Below are 21,175 nucleotides of genomic sequence, written 5' to 3'. Positions count from 1 at the left end.
TATTTATGATTATACTTTTAAAACTGCAATATTCCACCTTATGACTGTGCCATATTTACTTCATTATCTCCCTTTTGTTGGGTCATTTAGGTTGCTTATAGTTTCTCACTATTATAAACTATTCTGTTGTAAGCATCTTTGGAAACCTTTGGCTGAGTTCTGATTTCCTAAGGTAGATATCTATACTTAGAATTACTAGGTCAAGGATCTAAAAGCCTTTGACACTCTCAATGCATATTGCTGGATTGCTTTCCAAATGGATTGTTTTCTGTTCTATTGTATTGAATTCTCACTCTCACAAGTAGTGTATGAGAAGACCCATCTCCGTACACCTTCACTGGTGCCTTGCATTGGTTTGTAAGTTTTGCCACTTTCATGAATTAGAAATGGTATCTCATGTGGTTGAGAATCTATTCATGTATTTATTTATTATTTCTATATTTAGAATGTGATGCCTGTTCTTTGTGGCGGTGGGATGGCTGTCTTGTACAGAATTGTAGAAGCCTGCTTGGGGTACAGGTTCCTGGTTTCTGGGGCCCCTGGCTTGCCTCCTGCACTCTAGTTGTGGGTACCTCTGTGTTCACTTTTCTTCACTCTCCAGGGTAATCCTGTGGCCTCGGGCAACATAGGAACATAGTAGGATCATTCCGGGCCAATTTTTCCGAGGCCCAGAACAGGGCTTGTGTCTGAGGGTATGTGCATGTGGTGTGTCTGTTCCAGGTGTATATGTCCTGTGTGCTGAGCAGACCTCAGAAAACACAGCAGGCACTTCATGAAAAAGAAAAATGTCCCGTGCTTGCGTAATGCCTTACTCTTCTTAAAACACATTTTTATCTTCATCGCCTCACTCTTTCAACTGGAAATCTTCCCTTTGGGTTCTCTTAACAAGTTGTTGGTTAAATAAAGATTCTTGGTATTAGATCTATGAAATTTATCTTTGTTCCCGCAACACCTCGTATCTGGCACGCACTAAATATACTCAAGATGTAATCTGCCTCTAGCACGCACCTCACCAGTCAGTAGGATGGACTCGGACCTCTTTGGACATAGGATAGGTGGAGAGCAGAGCTTGACCCTCAGGCTGAGCAGTGTCCCAGCGACTTGCCCACTGCCATGTAACTTCCCAGTCTTCCCCTCCTCACACACAGAGCACACTGTTGGGGCCAAAACCCACTCTAGTTTGACCTTCACCTTAAAACACCATAGCCAAAAATTATAGCAAATTATGTAAAGGACCACAATATACAGGACCAATACAGAACCACAGTGCCTCTGGGCATAGGTGACTAGAAACATCATTATCTCTCTTTTCCTAGTGCAGCTGTCCCATATTTCAGGGACTGGGCAACAGTTGTATCCTCAGGACTCTGACTCCTCTTTCTTTACAAATCCATGCTCACAGTCATCAGATCATCCTTAAAATGCTGTAGAAGGCACCTTGGCAGGACCAGGGCCCAGAATGCTTGGTCCGTGTGATCCAGGCCCGCTCTGCTGGAGAAAAGAGAAGCTGGTCCAAAGTTAGGGCTTGGGGGCCAAGTATGAACCCTGCTTAGTTCTATTCTGACTTGTATCTCGAGGCCTCAGGAATTTGTGACAGGGAGGAAGAGCTATGAGGAAAGACAATGAGAGGGAATGTGAGACCATATTTTGTTTTGGAGCTTCACAGATTTTTGACAGATTTTATTACCGTATGAATGAAATAAGGGTACTTTTATTCCACCCCCAAACTGAAGATAATCACCACCAATAATTTAGGTACCAGCATGAATGATAGTAACGCTTGAGAAGTATAGGTTGGGTTTTTGCAGGGTTAAAAGCATGACTGGGAGGAGCTTACACTGTTAACTGACCTGTAGTTCTGAGGCTTTAGACTGACACAAGGCTGTTCCAGTCCTGGGATGGTTCTGGGTCTAGTAGCTGAGCAAGACTCCCGGGTTAGCAACAACACGGTTCCTGGAGTCTGTAATTCGGTAGTGTTACCACAGTTACCCAGACTGGGGGAGATTGGGCCTCCAGGAGAATAGTGAGGGTCTGGGGGACCACCCTCCAGTTCCTCACTTCCCTACCATTTACCTGTCTCAAGCCCCTTCTCTCTCCCCACCCAGAAGATGTGAGTTTTAGTTCTCTCTGTTTGAGCACAGGACACAGAGCTAATCACTGGTTGGTTTATGTCTGAATTTGTATTATTGCAGGTATATTATGGAACAGTTTCATTGCATCATTTTCAAGGAAGAAAACAGTCATAACATTTGAAGTGCTTTAGATACTCACAAAAGAAAGTGTCCGTATAATCTTCTAAAGCTTTTAAACATGTCCCCCAAATCCCCTTCAACATCTCTTTGATGGTTGACTTTGACCCAGTCTTGCTCTAATTAACCTCGCTGCTCCACAAGCACTGGGCTTTCAAGATAAATGAAAATCTATTCCTTTTCCTGATATACCCTTGACTGAGGACACGTCATGGCCATCATCAGGGGTTGTCCTCCTGGAGCATGTGGCTTTGGAGCGTGCCCCCGTGGAGTGGGGGCAGGGACAGCTCCCCTTCTGGCCAGATTGGAGACATCCACCCTGCTGTGGCTGAGCAACAGATGTCCCTGTCAGTGACCTGTCCCGTCTCCATTTCATGCTCTGCTGGTAATCGATAGTTAGTACCCAATCAATGAACGACTTTTCTGTTTAGTCAGTTTGATTGTTTCTGGGGTGACATGTGCCACCAATTTTGAAAAAAAAATTATAAATGCTCATTAGGTTCCCAAATGAGCGCACCCCCCCACCCCACCCCAGTCTTAATCTGTTTAAAGGATCTCTGGTTCTTTGGCTCCCAAATACTTGCCTCAGCAGAGTTTCAATAGGAAAGTGCCCTCAGAACCTAAGTCTTGGTTTCTAGGAGTAGAACTGCCATTGCTTGATTTTTAAGAACTCACCATTCTTGCATCATGGAATGGAAAGTAGCACTTAGATTTCCCCCCGTTCTTTGATCCCTAAAGCTATATATGGAGTTTTGGGGATTTTCAAAGGATCTTTATTGTTATTTTTTAAACTGCAATTTATCCTGTAGAAACGAGAAAGAAAATCTCTTTTTTGTCCATCTTTCTGTGTTATTTACTTAGACCAGGAATGACAAAACAATTTCATCAGATATGCATGTATATCTAAATAATAAGAGACTCTGTAGGATGCTAGGTTGAGAAAAGATTTTGTGGTCCCACTTGGGGACCGAGAAAGTATGTTGTGGTTGATTAGTGGTGTCTGTCATATCATGTGTAAGGTACTTGTCATTCCTGACTCCGATCTTGTTGTGAAAAAAAAAGTTCACACATAGATGATAACGCTAGTCTAGCGGTTAAGAGGTGTTTGCTATGTCCCAGGCACTGTTATAAGTGCTTTACATATATTAACTAATTTAATTCTCAAAGCAGCCCCAAGATAGGTACAGTTGAGGAAACTCATACGAATGAAGAAACTGAGGCACAAAGAAGTTAAATGACTAAACCACATTCCTACAGCTAGGAGGTGGGAGAGCTGAGGTTCAGAGTCAAGGCAGTCTTGCTCTAGGGTCCACGTCTTTAGCTGTGGACGCTGTACTGTCTGTTCTTGGCTAGTGATGTGTCTTTACTGTCCAGGAGCTGACTCAGCTGCAGTTCAGAAGGAAATGCAAAATCAGTTACAGACCCTGCTATCTTTGGGCCTTGGGCTCTAGAATAAAAGATAAGACAGTGTCCAGGGGAACCTTAGCATTGAAGGAGAGAGTTGCATATGAACTTCCTCCTTCCTCTCCAGTTCAGGTAGCATTTCCAGTCTTTCCTTCTCCACTGGCACTGCGGCCTTCTCAGATGAGAGGCGAATTGGAAGAGAAGAGGGGCAGACATTTACGGAGTGGAACAGAGAGGAGTTCCTTGGTCTCTGGGCTACCTGGCTGGGGAAACTACTTTTGAGTGGCCATTTTTAATGATTGTTTTTGTATCAGGGACATATGTACATATAAAGAGAGAGATGTCTTTAGTGTATCAAATAATATATTTTTTATAATGGCTGAAGAGAGACTTTTTAGTACTGTTTATGTCTTCCTTCATTAATTTAACAGCTATTGTCCCCCATTGGGCTAGAATTATCAAAATGGTGACCCAGAGGAGCTAGGAGCCCTGCCCTCCCTGTGCCTATAGTCTGCTTGTCCAGGTAATGACTAAGTGTAAGCTGCGGCTCTGGTGAGCGCTGTAGAAGGTCGTTGGTCCCAAGAAAGCAATGGTAGTGGAGGGAATGAGGGACTGAGGTGGTCAGACCACATGGGTCCTTGAAGGCCACATTAGAGTTTTGACTTTAGCCTAAGAGCCGTGGAGAGCCATAGAAGGTAGGGAAGGAAATTGGGGAGTTTGTGTCATACAAGGAGTTTGTCTTTCTTTTAGAAAGGTAATTGTGACTACACTGGGAAGAGCGAATTGGAGAGGGGACATAGATGACCTAGAGGCATTTATAGGAGTCCAGGTAGAGAGGCCACAATAGTTAGGAGTCCAGGCAAAGAGGCCACAATAGAGGCCACAATGATTTTGGTGGTGAAGGGAAGAAGTGGAGGGATTCTAGATGGTAAAACTAGTTAGATTTGGTGATAGATTAGGTGTGGGTAGTGAGGGATCAAGAACGGGCAAGGATGCCTTAGGAAGTAGGACAACAGTCTTGTTCCCAGAGGTGGCGATGCTGGTAGAGGGCCATGTTTGGAGTGGAAGGTCATCTTGTGTTGGCGATGCTTTTGAGCTGTCTGACAGGAGATGTCAAATATGCTACACTTTTCATGGTAATTGTGTAGTGTTTTCGCTGGGCTATAAATAAGCCTTGATGGATTGTTCTGGGAAATCAAGTACTGTGGGAAAGAATTTCTTAATCCATAATTTTATTGATTCTTAAAAATCTGAACAAACATTTTCATTTAGAAAATAAGAATCTAACAATGACAAAGGAAATTAATAAAGGTAAATATCTTGTATAATCTCCCTAGTTGTTTTCGTTTTTGTGAGCATTCTTTTCTTTTCTTATGAGCATTCATATTTTAGTTAGTTATCATTATAATCTACATCCAGTGTTGTAATAGGATTGTTTCACTTATGATTATCCCGAATATTTTTTCACATTTTTTGTATGTCTTTCAAATGCTCTATTAAAATATGTAGCATAATATTACATGCTTTTGATAAATCATGAATTATACTTTTCTAAGCAATGTTAGTACTTTTGGATATTAATTTGATTTTAAAATTTTATTATTATAAGTAATGAATATTGTTATGTTTTTCACATTTTTTTTCTTCTTGTATTATTCCTTGGGTTGAATTTTAGGAGTGGAATTAGTGAACCAAAGAGTTTGAATGGATTTACAACTCTTGATATGTGTAAAGGCAAACATTTTTAGAACCACAGGCAGGGGCTGTGGGGTGCTGACCATAGAACAGAACTGTGACCTCCATGTCAAGCCTCATCATATTTCTTTGGATTCGGCAACCAATGATGCCAACCATATTATGAGTGCTTGACAAGGTCCCATGGCCACATGGGACCTGGGCTGGTCTCTTCCCTTCCTCCAAGTTTTCTGTTCCTGGGCTAGGGTCACCATCACTGAAGAACCAGTGAGAGCCCTTGAACTGATGGTATCCTGAAGAGGTTGTCTGAACTCGACTAAGCCTCAGAAGCCTTCAGGTTCTAAAAGACTTGCAGTATGCCAGAGAGGCTGCCTGGGATTCCTATGAGTTTGGATGGGGTTCTCAAGACTTTTCATGACCTGGTCCCTGCCTACCAATCTGTCCTTCATTGCCACTGCTTCTCAATGTATCACCTCTGCTATGCCGAGACTAGACTCTGTTCTGGCCGGGGATGATGCCTCAGTCGCATCCAGATGCCTGGCTCTCGTTCAAGCTGCTTCCTCGCTCTCTGCCTTTCGAAACCCTGCCACTCCCTTAAGACTCTGCACTGGTTCTACTTCCTCCAGGCTTGCACTTCCCAGCTTGCTGTTCCTCTACCATGAGCTCTTACAAGCACCTTTAGTCCCCCTTCCAGGACTTGGCACATAATTGTAAGCTTTCTGGTAAAGTTTGACATTTTTACCTCTTGAAGGTAATTGCCCTTTCCACGAGGGCAGGAACCGTGTCATCCCCTCCCCAGGCCCCTCAGTCTGGCTGTCGTGCTGAGCCCTTTGCCAGTGTCCCATCAATCGAATGGGACCCAGGAAATCAAAGTATATGTGCTATATTATGCAGTGTCAAGGCTTTTTGGCCATTCTTGTGTATTTTCAACATAAATGCCCTTATTCAAGAATTGCTGAGGATATTATTCAAATGCTGGTAGATGGATCGTACTCAGCTGTGTTTCATCTGACCGCAGTTTGAGGGGTTATGAGAACAAGTTAATGCTGGGAAACCATAACCTGGTCACCTTTTATTTCTAAGTCCTTGCTACGCCCAAGGTGGAAAGGGTGTTGGTGGAGGGAACCAGGGTGGTTGAAGAGGAGTTAAGAAGCATGGCATATCCATCTGGTCTTTAAGAAAGCAAGTGTCTGTGGCTCCTGGAAACAGTGCTTGAATTGTAGTGAAATGATGTGTTCTGCTGTTCTGTTTTTTTGAAAAGTTGGCCCCGACGTTACCCTGCTGTCCTCATGGCACACTTCATCGATTGGGTCAATGTTCTCATCATCAGGAGTCTTCAGAGGAAGCCTCCCCAGTTCACACTGGAACCCCGAGTTTCCCTTCTACTTCAGGGGCTGGCCTGGTGCCGTGGGGCCCCTCTGGCTAGGAGTCAGGAGCTTTGGGGCTGGGCTGGCTCTGCCGCCACCAGCCCCACGGCTCTGCACAAGCTCGGACCTTGGTACCCTCATTTGTAAAACCATGTGCTTGGACTAGATCATCTCAAGGGTCTTCAGTAACTGAGATTAAAAACAAAATAATTGAAACTCTCTTAAAAGGGTAAGCTTTGGTGCCGTTTTTAACTAAAAAGGAGAAATAGACTCTTTGACACATTTAATGACATGTGTTAGTATGTGTGTGGAACTTTACACTTAACTTGTATTTCTTTCTTTCCTTCTCTCCCTCTTTTTTTTTTTTCCTAGCCAAACATCACGTCAATGGCAATAGAACAGTTGAACCTTTCCCAGAGGGAACACAGATGGCTGTATTTGGTAAGATATCAACTCTGAAAGAAAACCCAAATTGTGTGCAAAGACTAGTGCCAAATTTCTGAGTTTTAGCAAGTGTCCTCAGGGCTTCAAAATCTGGGCTCTTCTAGATATTTACAAGTCATTGGAGCCAAAAAAACTATTGAGTTCTTAGTATTTCTGGGATCAGAAAAGCTTATTCTATAGAATTTAATATGCTTTCTTTTCTCACTTTGCAAACCAAATATCAAACTGTGTATTTGCTATTTCTTACGTCCACACTGTGAATTAACCTGATAATTTACAGTTTGAGTTTTTCTTCCCTAGAACTGCTTTCTTCCCCCCACATTGATATGTAATTTTGTCAAAGGCTGGGGTTCAAGAAGTTTTGAGTTGTTATTCCACAAAAATCAATCTAATTGAATAATCTCTTTCTCTTCCATTATGAATTCAGCATATTCCTTAGGAAAAAAATCAATTAGAATGTCTTAAACAGAATAAAATCTAATCTCTGAGTATGTATTTACAATATAAAATTATGTGGTTGAGCAGACCTTCTCTGTTAGATTCTAAACCTTTTGGTGACAAGGTCCTTTTTAATTCATGGGTCCTGACCTCCATATTTAGTGTCACCTGAACTTCCTTCAAAATGTCTCTACACCTGGCACTTTCTTTGCCTGCCTTCTTCCCCTTCTCTCTCCCTTCCCCTCCTCCTTCCCTTTTCTTCCTGACTTCCTCTTCAGTTTATCTCCCCTCCCCCACCTTCCCTCTAGCAATGCCCTGGGACCCCCAGGGCGGGTCCCTTATCTCTCTCTCAGGGATTACTGCCTCGGTCCTCAGGATTTTAATTTTCTCCTGTCTTCTGCATCCTTCCCATCAGCCTTTAGACAGGTTTTATGATCTGTCCCATCTAAAGCCCTGAAGTCCCCTGACTTGATGCCTTCCTCTAGCTTCCTTTCTACCCTGATCTTGATGATGGTCTCCTACAAGGGCTTTTGATGTAAAACTGCTTTAAGCATGGAGGTGTCTTTGAGATGGAAATTAGCCTCAGGATGACCCATCTCCAAATTAGCCTCTTCAGGATAAAGCATTAACTTATTCACAGAGATGGAACCAGAATTGGTAATCAATGATGATTAACAGTTGCAGAGTTATGAAACAGGGAGCTAATTCTGCCTGGGTGTTTGTAAAGCTTGCTCTCTATGGGCTATCACCTTTTAACATACACTGATCTGTAGTTAGGAATTATTATGCTCAGAAATGTAAATGAGGAATTTGATTTTTGTAGCAAAAAGCATAATGGACACTCTAAAAATGTGTGCTAAATATTTGATTTGTTAACTTTCCTCTGAGGACTTATGTTCAGATGATGCTGTTTTAGTGGAGTTGTAGTTTAGGACTGTTCCCAGGGGACAGCAGATGTCACACCAGTCCTCAAAGGGTTTCTTTGATGATTTTTTTTGTCTCTTGGATTTTTCACCCCAGACATGTTAGAAACTCAGTTCCATGTCAGGTTGGGAAATATAAAATGAGACTTAGCAGGTTTCCCTCTGTTGTGCTATTGGAGGAAAGCTTCCTTCCCAAGGAACAGACCGAGCACCAGGCAGGCAATGATGTTGTTTGGCCAGAGAAATGGAAATATCAGTGAATAAAGCTCTGTGATGAGATTATTATTATTATTTGTGATGGTTTTGGTTTATAGTGGCTTTCCTAAAAATCCTAACCCATGGCCTTCTCTGTTTGGCTTTGGGCAAGCATGTTCCTCTGTCCAAGCTTTGGTTTTGCCACCTATAGAACAAGAGGGCTGACAGTGCTCTGAGACCTGTTCCCTTTGCTTCTGCATCTCATATATTCAAGAATGAAGGCTCATCTGGTGGCAGGCCGTCCCCCGGAAACCCACTGTGAATGGCCAAGGTGTGTGGCTTTTAAAAGCGGTGAATCGTGTATAATTTCGACAAGTGCAGACTTACACAGATTGTAAAAATAGAGTATCTTTGGACATCTAAGAATTTTTACATTATGAGAACTGCGGTTTGGCTCTTACACATGCTTAAATTAAGGCCCCTATTTGGGTTCAGTATGTACAAGCATTTTATATTAATGTTTTAAAAACTGTTCTCATTTTATATTACTTGTCCTCCTGGCCTGCAGTAGAGAGAGACAGCAGATGGTTTTGGGGGTGGACTTCTCTCCATTCCGGGTTGTTTATAGCTCGATTGAAAAGGTTACACCAAGTATATAGCGCTTGGCTCTTTGACGTATGTTGGACATCCAGTCCTCCTGGCACCTCGCAACGCTGGTAGGAGCATGTAATCCTCTTCTCAGAGAGCTCATGTGCCTTATTCAAAGCCACTCAGCCAGTGATATGGTGGAGGGAGAATTTAAGTCCAGGTCTAACTGACCATGAGGCCCGCACTTTTTTTATGATGTCCCCTGACTCTTAGCCCTAGGCTAAGGAGTCATGGCTGAGTCTGGTAAATGCAAAAATGCCTTTCAGCTGGATCCTTGCACAAAAGCATGCTTTCCAGCCAAGTCAATCTAGCAAACTGATTTGTGAATTTCTATGCATTCCCAGAGTGCTCTGAAGGACTCTTGAGATACAGCTTTTGCTGGGAAAATACTATTGGAATGACATCTCCTACTATTTATCGTTTTTACCCATTTGATTTTAGTAGCATGAATTAATGTATAGGAGAATGCCTTACATCTGCTTGGCTGTGAGTCAGCAAAGCACTGATGGTACGTTCTATTTGTCCCAACTCATTCTTCATCCTTGTAAGTCTTAATATCTTATGACCAAATAGTATCACCCATTTCAATTTTATTATCTATTGGTTAATCATTTGAATGTGCTTTACAGAATGCTGTCTACGTAGGAACTATTAAATTTAATCCACTCTAAAGTGGTCATTGAACTGCCACTAGGCATTTAGAGCGGATAATGTGAGGAAGTGGAGTGGGACGGACAGGGCACACTCCACCGTGAAAAACACATGAGTACGTCATTCTATCAAGTGACCAGAGAATAGATAGGTAGTTCCTTCATTTCTGGCATATAATCTTCACAAGTTATTTGTAAGCTAAGATGTTCATTTTTTCAGATTTCCTTTCATGGCCCATTTGTGAGTCCTTGTCTTGTTTTTGTGTAGCCACAGTTCTTAAGCATCTTTGTTGCTCTCTCTGTCCTCTGCACTTTAGGACAATGATAATGAGGGTAATAGGCTCTGCTTGCCCAGTGGGCTTCTCCTCTTCTGTGTATGATGCTCTCTTTCAAGTCAGTGGGAGCCCTTTTTCCACAAGCTGGAGAAGCAGAACTGAACATTTGCAATTACTTAATATCTTTGTTCCTGGTGGCTGAGAGTGCCCTCTGGCTATCATCCCTTTCATCCTACAACAGCCCTGTGAAGTGGGCATTATTGTGCTCTGTTAGAGACAGAGAAACTGAGGCACACAAAGATGAAAGAAATCTGGTCAAGTGGAGGGAATGCTTTCTCAGGCTTGAGGACATCCACATTACATTTGCCAGCATGCTGCGCCTGACTTAGAAGGCTTCTCTCTGGCTCTCAATAACTTAATGAAAGTGACATCCCGTTGGCAGTGAGCCACTCCATCCATGCAGAGAGCACAGGCTCCAGCCTCTCCGTGGTGGTTGTTTTTAAGCCCAGAACAACTTTTCGTTTTGTTAAAAATATTCCATAGTCAAGAAGATTTCTCATTTCAAAATAAAGTAAAAAAATGATTAATTGAGGAAAATGCAGAGAAGCTGGGGGTTGGGAAGATTTTTAATACAATTAAAAAAATCAAATACAGTTTTTAAAAACTTTAAAATACAGTATTTTACCATAAAATGTATCATCCAATGTAGGATGCTTTTGAGAGTGAAAGGGTGCTGTCAAAAGTTATGTTAAAACAATGAGGTACAAGCCTGAAGGATTTCAGGCAACTGGGATATAATTTCACCCTATAACAAGAGTGTATATTTTAAAATATTGTGCCAAGAGTAAGAAATACACATTGAGTAAAGTTGAAATTGAAAAATAATGAACATAGATATATTAAATGAAGTAAACAAATGAAAAAAATTACAGTGTGGTAGACTAGACGTATGTATAATATAGTATACCAGTTCTATAATATAGAACACCAGTAGTTCTACTAACTTCCAAGATTTCCCTCAATAAATAGTGTTATATTCTTTCTGAATGACTTGAAATTAAAAGCTAATTCAAATTTATAAAACCTGGCTCATAGCGTTTTAGTAAGAGATGCAGATTTGATCTGATTATGCCCTTGCAATTTTAATCCTACTTTAAGTGTCCAGTGATGCAAGGTGATGAGCTCTCTGTCACTAGAGGTATTTAAATGATAGAGTGGTCATTCCTAACCAATTGAGAAATGGGACTAAATAGCCTATAAGAGCCTTTTCTTCTTAGTTAATGAACATTTGCTTTATTTCAGAATGTTAAACCTTTTTGAAAAAATTCCTTCTAACAGGAAACCCTTTGATCCTATCATTTAGAAACCCACACTAAGGCTGTTAGCTGCAAGGTAAGATTCTGCTGCGAGGAATCTTAATGTACAGGAATCGATACCAGTGACAACAGCAGAAGGATCTCCATGAATTCTTAGGGTGGGTTTTTAGGCTCCCAATAGCCTGACAGCAATGCCCTGTGATCTCAAACCCTTGCAAAACATGTTTTCTTTGTCAGGTCCTCTTAGGGCTTTTCAAATGAGAGGGAGCAAAAGACAATCCAAGACATCATGAAAATGTGCCGATGACCTTGTTACAAATCTCAGTTTATAGTCAGGGTGCCAAGAATTCACCAGAATGTTTCTCAAATAGGTGTGTGGAAGGGCTGATTCCAGGGCAGGGACTCGTGGCTGGCAGAGGCCCACGGATGTACCCCATCCAGGGACCTCACCTTCAGCACCCCAGAGGAGAATGAGACCGGTGTCTGTAAGATGAACCAATCGTAAGACATTTTTTCCCCCTGACTTCAATTGGAGGTGAATTTTGAAACAGCCACAGTTATTTTGTCTGCTAGCCAAGAAAACAGCATTGAAAGCAGCAGGCAATATGTCAGACTTCAAAGGAAAATATATTGGTGTCTCATTGGCTTGAATCCAACATTATGTTGGTAAATAATCAAATCCCGGTGTGGCATATTTCTCCCTGAACCTTGACTGAAAACCATTGAAGACCATTCTGTGAGCTGTGGAGTGGCAGTCACTCATTCTAGGAAAAAGGCCAGAAAGAATGACTTTGAAATGTGTTTATAATTAACTAAACAATCTAAATTCACAAGACTGTTAGAACAGCAGGCTGCTAACTGGTGCAAACTTCTTAAGTGATGAGGCACTTGGGGAAACAAAAATAGGCCTTCCTCCCATATAATCTGAAGCACCTTTGAGGGGCAATAATTGGGCATTTAGGGACATGTTTTAAGACATGTTTTATTTTATATGTCTTTTTTGTGTGTGTGATGATCTCAGTCTGTAGTTTCTTTTGAGCATGAAGAGGTCAAATAATATAGGGGAGGGTGAAGAGACCTCCCTGAAAATCCCTTTTGGATTGTATGGCATTGCTTGGAATGGTACAGCCCACCGGGTCTGGTCCAGAAGAGCACAGGTGTGGAGTCTGAGAGGGTATCCTGGGATGGGGAAGGTGGAGGGGGGGATATATTTAGAAGATGGAAGCTGGAGTGTAGGTGGGGCTTTCTGTGCTTAGAGAATGGAACCGAACCCATCACAGAAAGGAGTAAATCCGAATCCAGTTATGTTTGATAATCACGTATCCACCAAACCTCAACCATTTGGAATGCATGTAAGAACCAGAAAATAAGCCCTCCCCTCCACCACACACAGCCGGTGAGGTGCTCCCTGGGGGGGGGGCCACCTGGTCTCCCCATTCAGACCACACTGTGATCTAGGCCCCAGGCGATTGACTGCAACATTAGTCAGTTCCATGTGATCTGTAATCTCTCCTGCATAATACCCGATGAGTCCAGTCCTGTGACTCAGGGATTTTGAAAGATAACCAAGTGCATTAGTGGGGAACTAATCTAATGTTGGCCTAGTACTGACCAGCCCTTGTTAAACTTTCTATTAGGCCATTCTCATCATGGGTCTAAATGAGACTGGTTGCTTCCTTCTGAATCAATACAGAGCTCTCAAAAAGTGCCATGATTTCTCTTTCGGCCTCAACTATTGAGTTGATCAGTTGTGGCTAATTATTTCACCGTTATCACTAGTATACAGTGACCATCCAATTGACCAACTTTTTAAAAAAGTTTCGAAAATGAAGAAGATTTATATAATTTTATAAATATGGCAGTAATTTCTTAAATCTCTACAGAGAAAAAATGCTCAATAGGGTGTGCAAGAGAAACAATTATATATCTACTACTTCTCTGTGAATTAGCTTTTTTAGAAGAGAAGTGTAGATATGGAGAATGACAAAAACTAGAGTTAATTATTATTCAATTTAACTCAACTCCCATTTTTAAGGAAAATACTGAACCCCGTGTTGCAGATAATATAAAGCAGAATATTCTCTCTTGCTCTTTCTTGTCCCAACCATTTACCTTCTGCCTTATTATAAAACAAAAGAAAGGAAAATTAAAACACAAGACATGGCAAAATAGCATACATTAGAATTAGGTAAATGTTAGACCAAAGAAATATACGAGAAATGAAATGTACAAATAGTGCACATTGTAGTAAAATATAATTTATAAAAGTTGGCCACAAATTTGGCTCTGTATTTTCTAGCAGCATTGCGAAGATTAGTTAGTCGTATGGTTGGCTTCAGTTTTTAAAACTTGTGGTAAAACCTACATAATATAAAAGTTGCTGTTTTAACTGTTTTTAAGTGTAGAGTTCAGCGGTAGTAAGAACAGTCTTCCTGTTGTGCAGCCATCACCACCATCGATCTCCTGGACTTTTTCATTTTTCCCAACTGAAATTCTGTAGATAATAGTTCTCCATTCTGTCTCCAGCCAGCCCCCAGCAGTCCCCATTCTACTTTCCATCTCTCTGAGTTTCACTACTCTAGATAGCTCCAGTAAGTGAAATCATTCAATATTTATCCTTTTGTGACTAATTTCACTTGGCATAATGTCTTCAAGGTTCATCCACTTTGTGACCTGTGTTGGAATTTCCTTCCCTTTTTAAGGCCAGGTCAAATTCTACCAAATGTATGTGCCACATTTTGTTTACCCGTTCATCTGTTGAAGGACACCTGGGCTGCTTCCACCTTTTGGCTGTTGAGAATAATACTGCTATGAGGATGGGAGGGTAAATATCTCTTTGAGACCCCTCCTTTCAGTTCCTTAAAGAATATACCTACAAGTGGAATTGCTGGATTGTATGGTATGCCTATGTTTCATTTTTTGAGGAACTGCTATCCCATTTTCTACAATGGCTGAACAAATGTACATTCCCACTGGCAAACCACAAGGATTCCAGTTTCTTCACATCCCTGCCAGCACGTGTTGTTTGTTAATAGGCATCCTAATGGGTGTGATGCTGAAATCTACATGCTTGGGGGAATCTTAAAATCTCCTGATTCTAGAACCAGAAAGAAATTTCTTTCAAGGATATGTATAAGGAGGACACTGTAATGTAAGACAGTTAACAGTACTACTGACAACCCTTTAGAGTGAGCAGCGTGAGGCGATTCGTGAGCTGTTGGTTACACCTCTCTTCTCCTTGGGCTCCTGACATCCACCCAGGAATATTTGGTCCCCACACCCCCATGTGTGCCACGGGGTGCTTTTCTGGTGGGCTCTGGCTTAACCCATAAATTACTTGTATTGCATCTAAGACCATCAGTGGCCTGGTTATCTTATAAGGAATTTTCTGTCAATATTATTTCTTTCAGTGGATTTAAAAAAAATATTTATTTTTTAGTTCTTTATTGTGAAAATTTTCAAGTATCTTAAAAATAAACTGATGTAATGAAGCCTCCCTCACTCAGCTTCAACAGTTATCAGTTAGGGCTGAGTGGGTTTCATGTATATTCCCACTCGCTCTCTCTCCCCCATCTTAGGTTATTTTAAAGCAAACTCACATATCCTCTCATTTCATCCATGAATATTTTGTTATATATCTCTAAAAGAGCAGTTTTCTAGGGGTACCAGGGTGGCTCAGTCGGTTAATTGTCCAACTCTTGATTTTAGCTCAGTTCATGATTTTAGGGTTGTGGGATCGGGCCCTGAGGCAGACTCTGCGCTGGGTGTGGAGCATGCTTAAGATTCTCTCTCTCCCTCTCCCTCTGCCCCACCACCCCCTGCTTGAGGGCTCACTGTAAATAAATAAATAAATAAATAAGCAGTTTTCTAGAAAACATACCATAATGCCATGATCACACCAAAAAAAGTTTTTTTTTTTAAATATTATCAAATATCCCAAGAGTCCATATGTTTGAATCAAGATCCAAATAGAGTCCATACATTGTAATTCGTTGGTATAAATAGTCTCTTTTAATCTGTAAGTTCATCCCTCTTTTCTTCTTTGTAATTTATTTGTTCAAGAAATTAGATAATTTATTCTGCACTGTTTCCTTCAGTCTAGATTGAATGATCATGTTTGTCATTCCTCTATCCTTTCTAAAAATTGGGAGCTAGAGTCCTGATCAGAATCCACAGGTGGATAGGGGCGTCTGGGTGGCACAGTCGTTAAGCGTCTGCCTTCGGCTCAGGGCGTGATCCCGGCGTTCTGGGATCGAGCCCCACATCGGGCTCCTCCGCTGGGAGCCTGCTTCTTCCTCTCCCACTCCCCCTGCTTGTGTTCCCTCTCTCGCTGGCTGTCTCTGTCAAATAAATATATAAAATCTTTAAAAAAAAAAAAAAAAAAAAAGAATCCACAGGTGGGTGCATAAGCCATTCAGGAGGCATTTCATAACTGGATCATTACGTTACCAGCCCTTAATGATCATTGCCTAGATCCATTGTTCTGTTAGAGGTTGCAGGATGGCCCTCTTTCAATTCTAGCATTTCCTTATATTTATGAACTAGATTATTTCTGTGAAAAGAAACTTCCCTTTTATTAACTAGGGGGTTACCTTGACATCCAGTTTGATTAAGAAAGAAGCATCATTTTCCCCTTTATCTGCCATTTTGCTCTGTGGATCTGAGCATGGGTTAAATGTATATTTATGAGTTAGCATATATAAATATGTTGCTTAAGTCAAAAATGATTTAACAAGTGATGGAAACCTCTTTAATTCTACTGAATGACCATTTTCACTTGGGCATTTAACCAAATTATTGAAATTTATAACCATTTGGTTAAACACTTGAAAATATAATCGTGATAGACAGATTGCCTCAACAGATTTGGGTAAAACAAAGATGCAGGCCCATAGTCAGGTGGCAGAAGGTATGTCTCTGGCAAAGCTGGATCTGGGGAGCAGCCATCTTCTCTGCTGTTCTCACCCCAGGTCTTGTGACCAGGGGACGCGCTGCCATGTGGGTCTCAGTCCTGAACCTCAGCAACCCAAGGTGAAAAAGCCAACTCCAGAGAGGGCCTGAGGACTGGGGCCATTTTGCTTCTAGAACGGAATGCGTCAAAATATTGGGACCATGAGAATGGATAAGCAGCCAAGAAATGACAAAGCCTCCCCAGGAATGCTGCTCACTGTGAAGACTAACAGCTGGGCTGTCTCACCTGGAGCAGGTTTTCATGCTTTGGCTTAATATTATGAATGCGTTTGAGGGTAGCAGGAGACATGTTTATCAGACATACTCTATGTCTTCCGGTTTTCACAGACAGAACAGGTAAAACTATCTGCAGTTTCACTGCCAAGTATTTTGGGAGCTATTTACTGACTCACTTTTCTTTTTTTAGTCTCATTGTATTTTTATTATTAATTATCATATATATATATTTTGTAAGTTGTCTCAAATTTTCCTTTTGGAATGATGCTGTGTATAAAGAAAGTAAATAAAAGTAAAATAATTCCTATGAATGAAATTTCTTAGGTCTAGTACAACATATAGGGTTTTTTTTAGGGCATTCAAAATCAAACAGTGCCAGATCTGTTTTTTTCAGGAATAACTGGGATGTTTTCACTGAAACCCTAGGAAGCGGGATTCAGTTGAAGCAACATGTTTGGTCCACACTGAGAAACAGCCATTTAGTTCTGCATACCTTTGGCCAAAATAGCGTGAACAATGAAGAAAGCCCCTGTGAACTTTCCCTGAATTCTTGCGTATAGAGTGTCAGCAAAATCCCAGGTGTCCTTATATATCGGGAGCTATTACGTAGAACACCTTTCATCTTCCTCTTGTGTCATTGGTACCCCAGGACTTAGACAAAGGATTATAGTTGATCAAGACCAATTACATTGGGACCAACGGTGGTGCTTCCCGGATGATTGTCTTTTTGGGTTAAGTCCCACCATAAATCCTTCCAAGTCTCAGCTGTGATTCCAAGACTCATGCTAATATGGAGATAATTAATGATAGTTCATGGTAGACCTTATCATGAACAAACTCAAAAAGATATTTTTAAAAATATGCTTACTTTAAGATGATTGAAAACACTCTCCGATGTGGCTTTCCAGAATCAAGCTAACTTAGTAGGAATCACTGCTGTTTGTTTTGTGGGAAAATAAATTTTATTTTTTTAGCCATATCTCTGGGCTCCCCTAACACCCCCTATTGCAGCCTTTTGAAACTCAAATGTCTTTCTCTGTGATGGTCCTTTCCCAGTTTCTTTTTCTTTTCTTTTCTTTTTTTTTTAATATTTTATTTATTTATTTGACAGAGAGAGAGAGAGACAGCCAGCGAGAGAGGGAACACAAGCAGGGGGAGTGGGAGAGGAAGAAGCAGGCTCTTAGTGGAAGAGCCTGATGTGGGGCTCGAACCCAGAACGCCAGGATCACGCCCCGAGCCGAAGGCAGATGCTTAACCACTGTGCTACCCAGGCGCCCCCCTTTCCCAGTTTCTTAATTTCCATAATGTTGTCACTTAGTTCAAGATGAGAATGTGCCCATGTGGAAGCCTGGCATCCGTGTTGCTTCTAACATTCATGCATTCATTTCGTACTTGGGAGAAGTTCTTGTCACCCTCTTTTCCACCAGGCTTTCTTTTCCTTGCCATATGACCTTTGCCCTGGTGGCAGTGACATTTGCATGGAGAGGAGTGGCAGAGTTTGTGTTCACCTTACATAAGGAGGAAGGTTTGGGGAGGGTCACCTGGGAAAATTCAGCAAAATAGGAGGACACCGGGAGCTTAGAGTGAGAAGTACCTGTTGGTCAAGTGAGCTGTCAGGCATGCATAGGAACTGTTTCCTAGCATTCCTTTTGGCTGAATAGCTCGTGATTGGCAAGTATGTCCTTTGACCAGGCCTCAGCTTAACAGCTTTGTTGCAGAAATGTGCACTAGCATGACCAAGAGATAGAGATCCCATGGATTCAGCATTGGCTTTGCCTTCCCACAAGTAAAAGTAAGAGCTGGATTCCCAAGCAAATCCTATGTGCTTTAATCCTGGTGCCGATAACGTAGGTCTTCAGTGACACATAACAAACAGTTGGGCTGGTGTGCTAGTTGAATGACAGTTTCCCAGCTGCTATTAATGCATAGGTAACTAGACTGGCAATTTTGTCCCTGTGTTTTTTTTCCGTGTAGAACATTTTTATTCTGCCTAGCCATCAAGTGGCTATAAAAACACCACCACCACCACCACCAACTAACATATATTTGGGTAGTAATTTTTATAAAGTATTTATATATGTATTGTTTCATTTGTTCTTTGTATTTATCTCTGAGATGAGAAAACTGAGGCCCAGAGAGATTAAGTGACTTTCCCAGGGTCAGGGTACTAGTTAGTGGTAGGACTAGATCTCGCACTCAGATCATTTGTTCACTTATTCATCAATTTTTTTTATTTACTGCAGGAGGAGACAAACAGAAAAAATACCTCCCCTCAAGGACTTATGTGCTAGTAGGCTAGGACAGAAAATAAGATAAATATGTAAAGTATATGGTACAGAATGTCAGATTATGGTAAATGCTGTTGACTCATATAAAGCAAGGAGGGAGAATAGGAAATGCCAGGTTGGGATTGGGGTGGGGGCTTTTAATTGAAAATGATGATCAAGGACGGCATCAATGAGGTAATATTTAAGCAAAGATCTAAAAGAAGTAAAGGAGGTTGTCACGCAGAGATCTGTGGAAACACCATTGTAGGCAGAAGGAGTACAAGTGCAAAGTCCCTGAGGCAGGGCCTGCCTGACACAAGACCCGTAGGCTGGAGTGGAATAAACCAGGGTGGTGTAGCAATAGCTAATGCCAGAGATTAAGAGGGAGTTAAATCATGAGGGGCTTATGGCAACTGTGGGGACTTCGACTTTTATTTTGCATGCTATGGGAAGCCTTTAGAGGATTTTGGGCAAAGAAGTGACATAATATGACTCATTTTTAAAAGCAATCACTTTGGCTGCTACCTTGAAGATGGACTGTTCAGGATGGTGAGAAAAGGAGCAGAGATACACTGAGGAGGCTGTTGACCAGAACACACACTGCCTTGAATTGATAATAATAATAATGACATGCTTTATGCCTTTGTGTATCTTTCTCAAATGCCGTATCTTCATAGTTTTAGAATATTTTCTATCCCTGGGTATTAAGAATTTAAGTGGCCCTTTAAGTGACACATTAGCTGAGAACAGATGCAAGTCTTTTATAAAGAGTACAGTTGACCCTTGAACAACATGGATTTGAACTGCATGGTTCCACTTACACGTGGATTTTTTTTTTTCAAAAAGTTCATTGGAAAGGTTTTTTTTAGATTTGCAAAGATTTGAAAAAACCTACAAATGAACCACACAGCCTGGAAATATTGAAAAAAAATTAAGAAGAAGGTATGTCATGAATGCATAAAATATATGTAGATTCTAGTCTGTTTTTATCACTTACTACCATAAAATTTAGACAAGTCTATTTTAAAAAGTTAAAATTTATCAAAACTTGCACACAAAAACACTCACAGACCATATATGGTGCTATTTGCAGTTGAGAGAGATTTAAACAAATGTAAAGGTGCAGTATTAAATCATAACTGAAAAATTGACTATAGTAATACTGTATTATTGTAATAATTTTGTAGCAACCTCCTGTTGCTAGTGTGGTGAGCTCAAGTGTTGGGAGTACCCACTTAAAATGCCATGTGATGCTAATCATCTCTGCATGAACAGTTCGTCTCTTTTTAAAATTGTGTATCCCAGTTAAAAGTGATCTCTCATGGTTCTTGCTTTTTTTTTTTTTTTTTGAGAGAGAGAGAGTGAGAGTGTGTGTGTGTGCGCGCGCACGCCCCCGCACATGCGAGTGAGCAGGGGGAGGGGCAACGGGAGAGAGAGAGAGAGAGAGAGAATCCCAAGCAGGCCCCATGCCCAAAGTGGAGCTCTATCCAGAGCTCAGTCTCACTACCCTGAGATCATGACCTGAGCCAAAATCAAGAGTTGGATGCTTAATCAGCTGAGCCACCCAGGTGCCCCTATTCTTGCATATTTTTCATCGTGTGTAGTGCAATACCATAAACCTTTTATAACACCATGGGACTTATACAAAGTAGCACTGGTGATGCTGGAAGTGCTCCCAAGAAGCCAAGAAAAGTCATAACACTACAAGAAAAAGTTGAATTGCTTCATATGTACTATAGATTGAGGTCTACAGCTGTGATTGTCCACCCATTTCAAGATGAATGAATAGAGTGTAAGGCCACTTGCAAAAAAAGAAAAGGAAATTCATGAAGCCATTGCTGCAGCTATATCAGTGGGTCCAAAAACCTCGCACTTTTTGCAAAATAACTTTTTATGTCATGTTGAAAATGCAATTTTTATGCGGGTACAGGATTGCTATAAGAAAGGCCTACCTATAGATTCTAATATGATTTGAGAAAAAGCAAAGTTGTTACATGACAACTTAAAGCAAAAGGAAGGTGAAGGATCTAAAGCTGGAGAATTTAATGCCAGCAAAGGATGGTTTGGTAATTTCAGAAAGAGATTTGGCTTAAAAAATCAAGATAACAGGAGAAGCA

The 21,175-nt window shown here is 41.2% G+C and overlaps 1 protein-coding gene across 2 annotated transcripts in view; it reads left to right on the top strand.

Annotated features, from left to right (window-relative positions):
- Positions 1 to 21,175, top strand: part of MSRA (methionine sulfoxide reductase A) — a 407,844-nt gene that overhangs the window by 155,900 nt on the left and 230,769 nt on the right. The window contains exon 2 of one of the 2 annotated variants that reach the window (XM_040626462.1): positions 7,088 to 7,156. The exons of the other annotated variant lie outside the window; for it this stretch is intronic. Coding sequence (XP_040482396.1) covers positions 7,088 to 7,156 — 69 coding nt within the window. The remainder of the gene's footprint in view (positions 1 to 7,087; positions 7,157 to 21,175) is intronic. 2 annotated transcript variants of the gene reach the window in all.

Source organism: Ursus maritimus, unplaced genomic scaffold (genome assembly GCF_017311325.1).
Source record: "Ursus maritimus isolate PB19 unplaced genomic scaffold, ASM1731132v1 scaffold_11, whole genome shotgun sequence".
NCBI lineage: Eukaryota > Metazoa > Chordata > Mammalia > Carnivora > Ursidae > Ursus > Ursus maritimus.
This window is presented reverse-complemented; position numbering and strand designations above follow the sequence as displayed.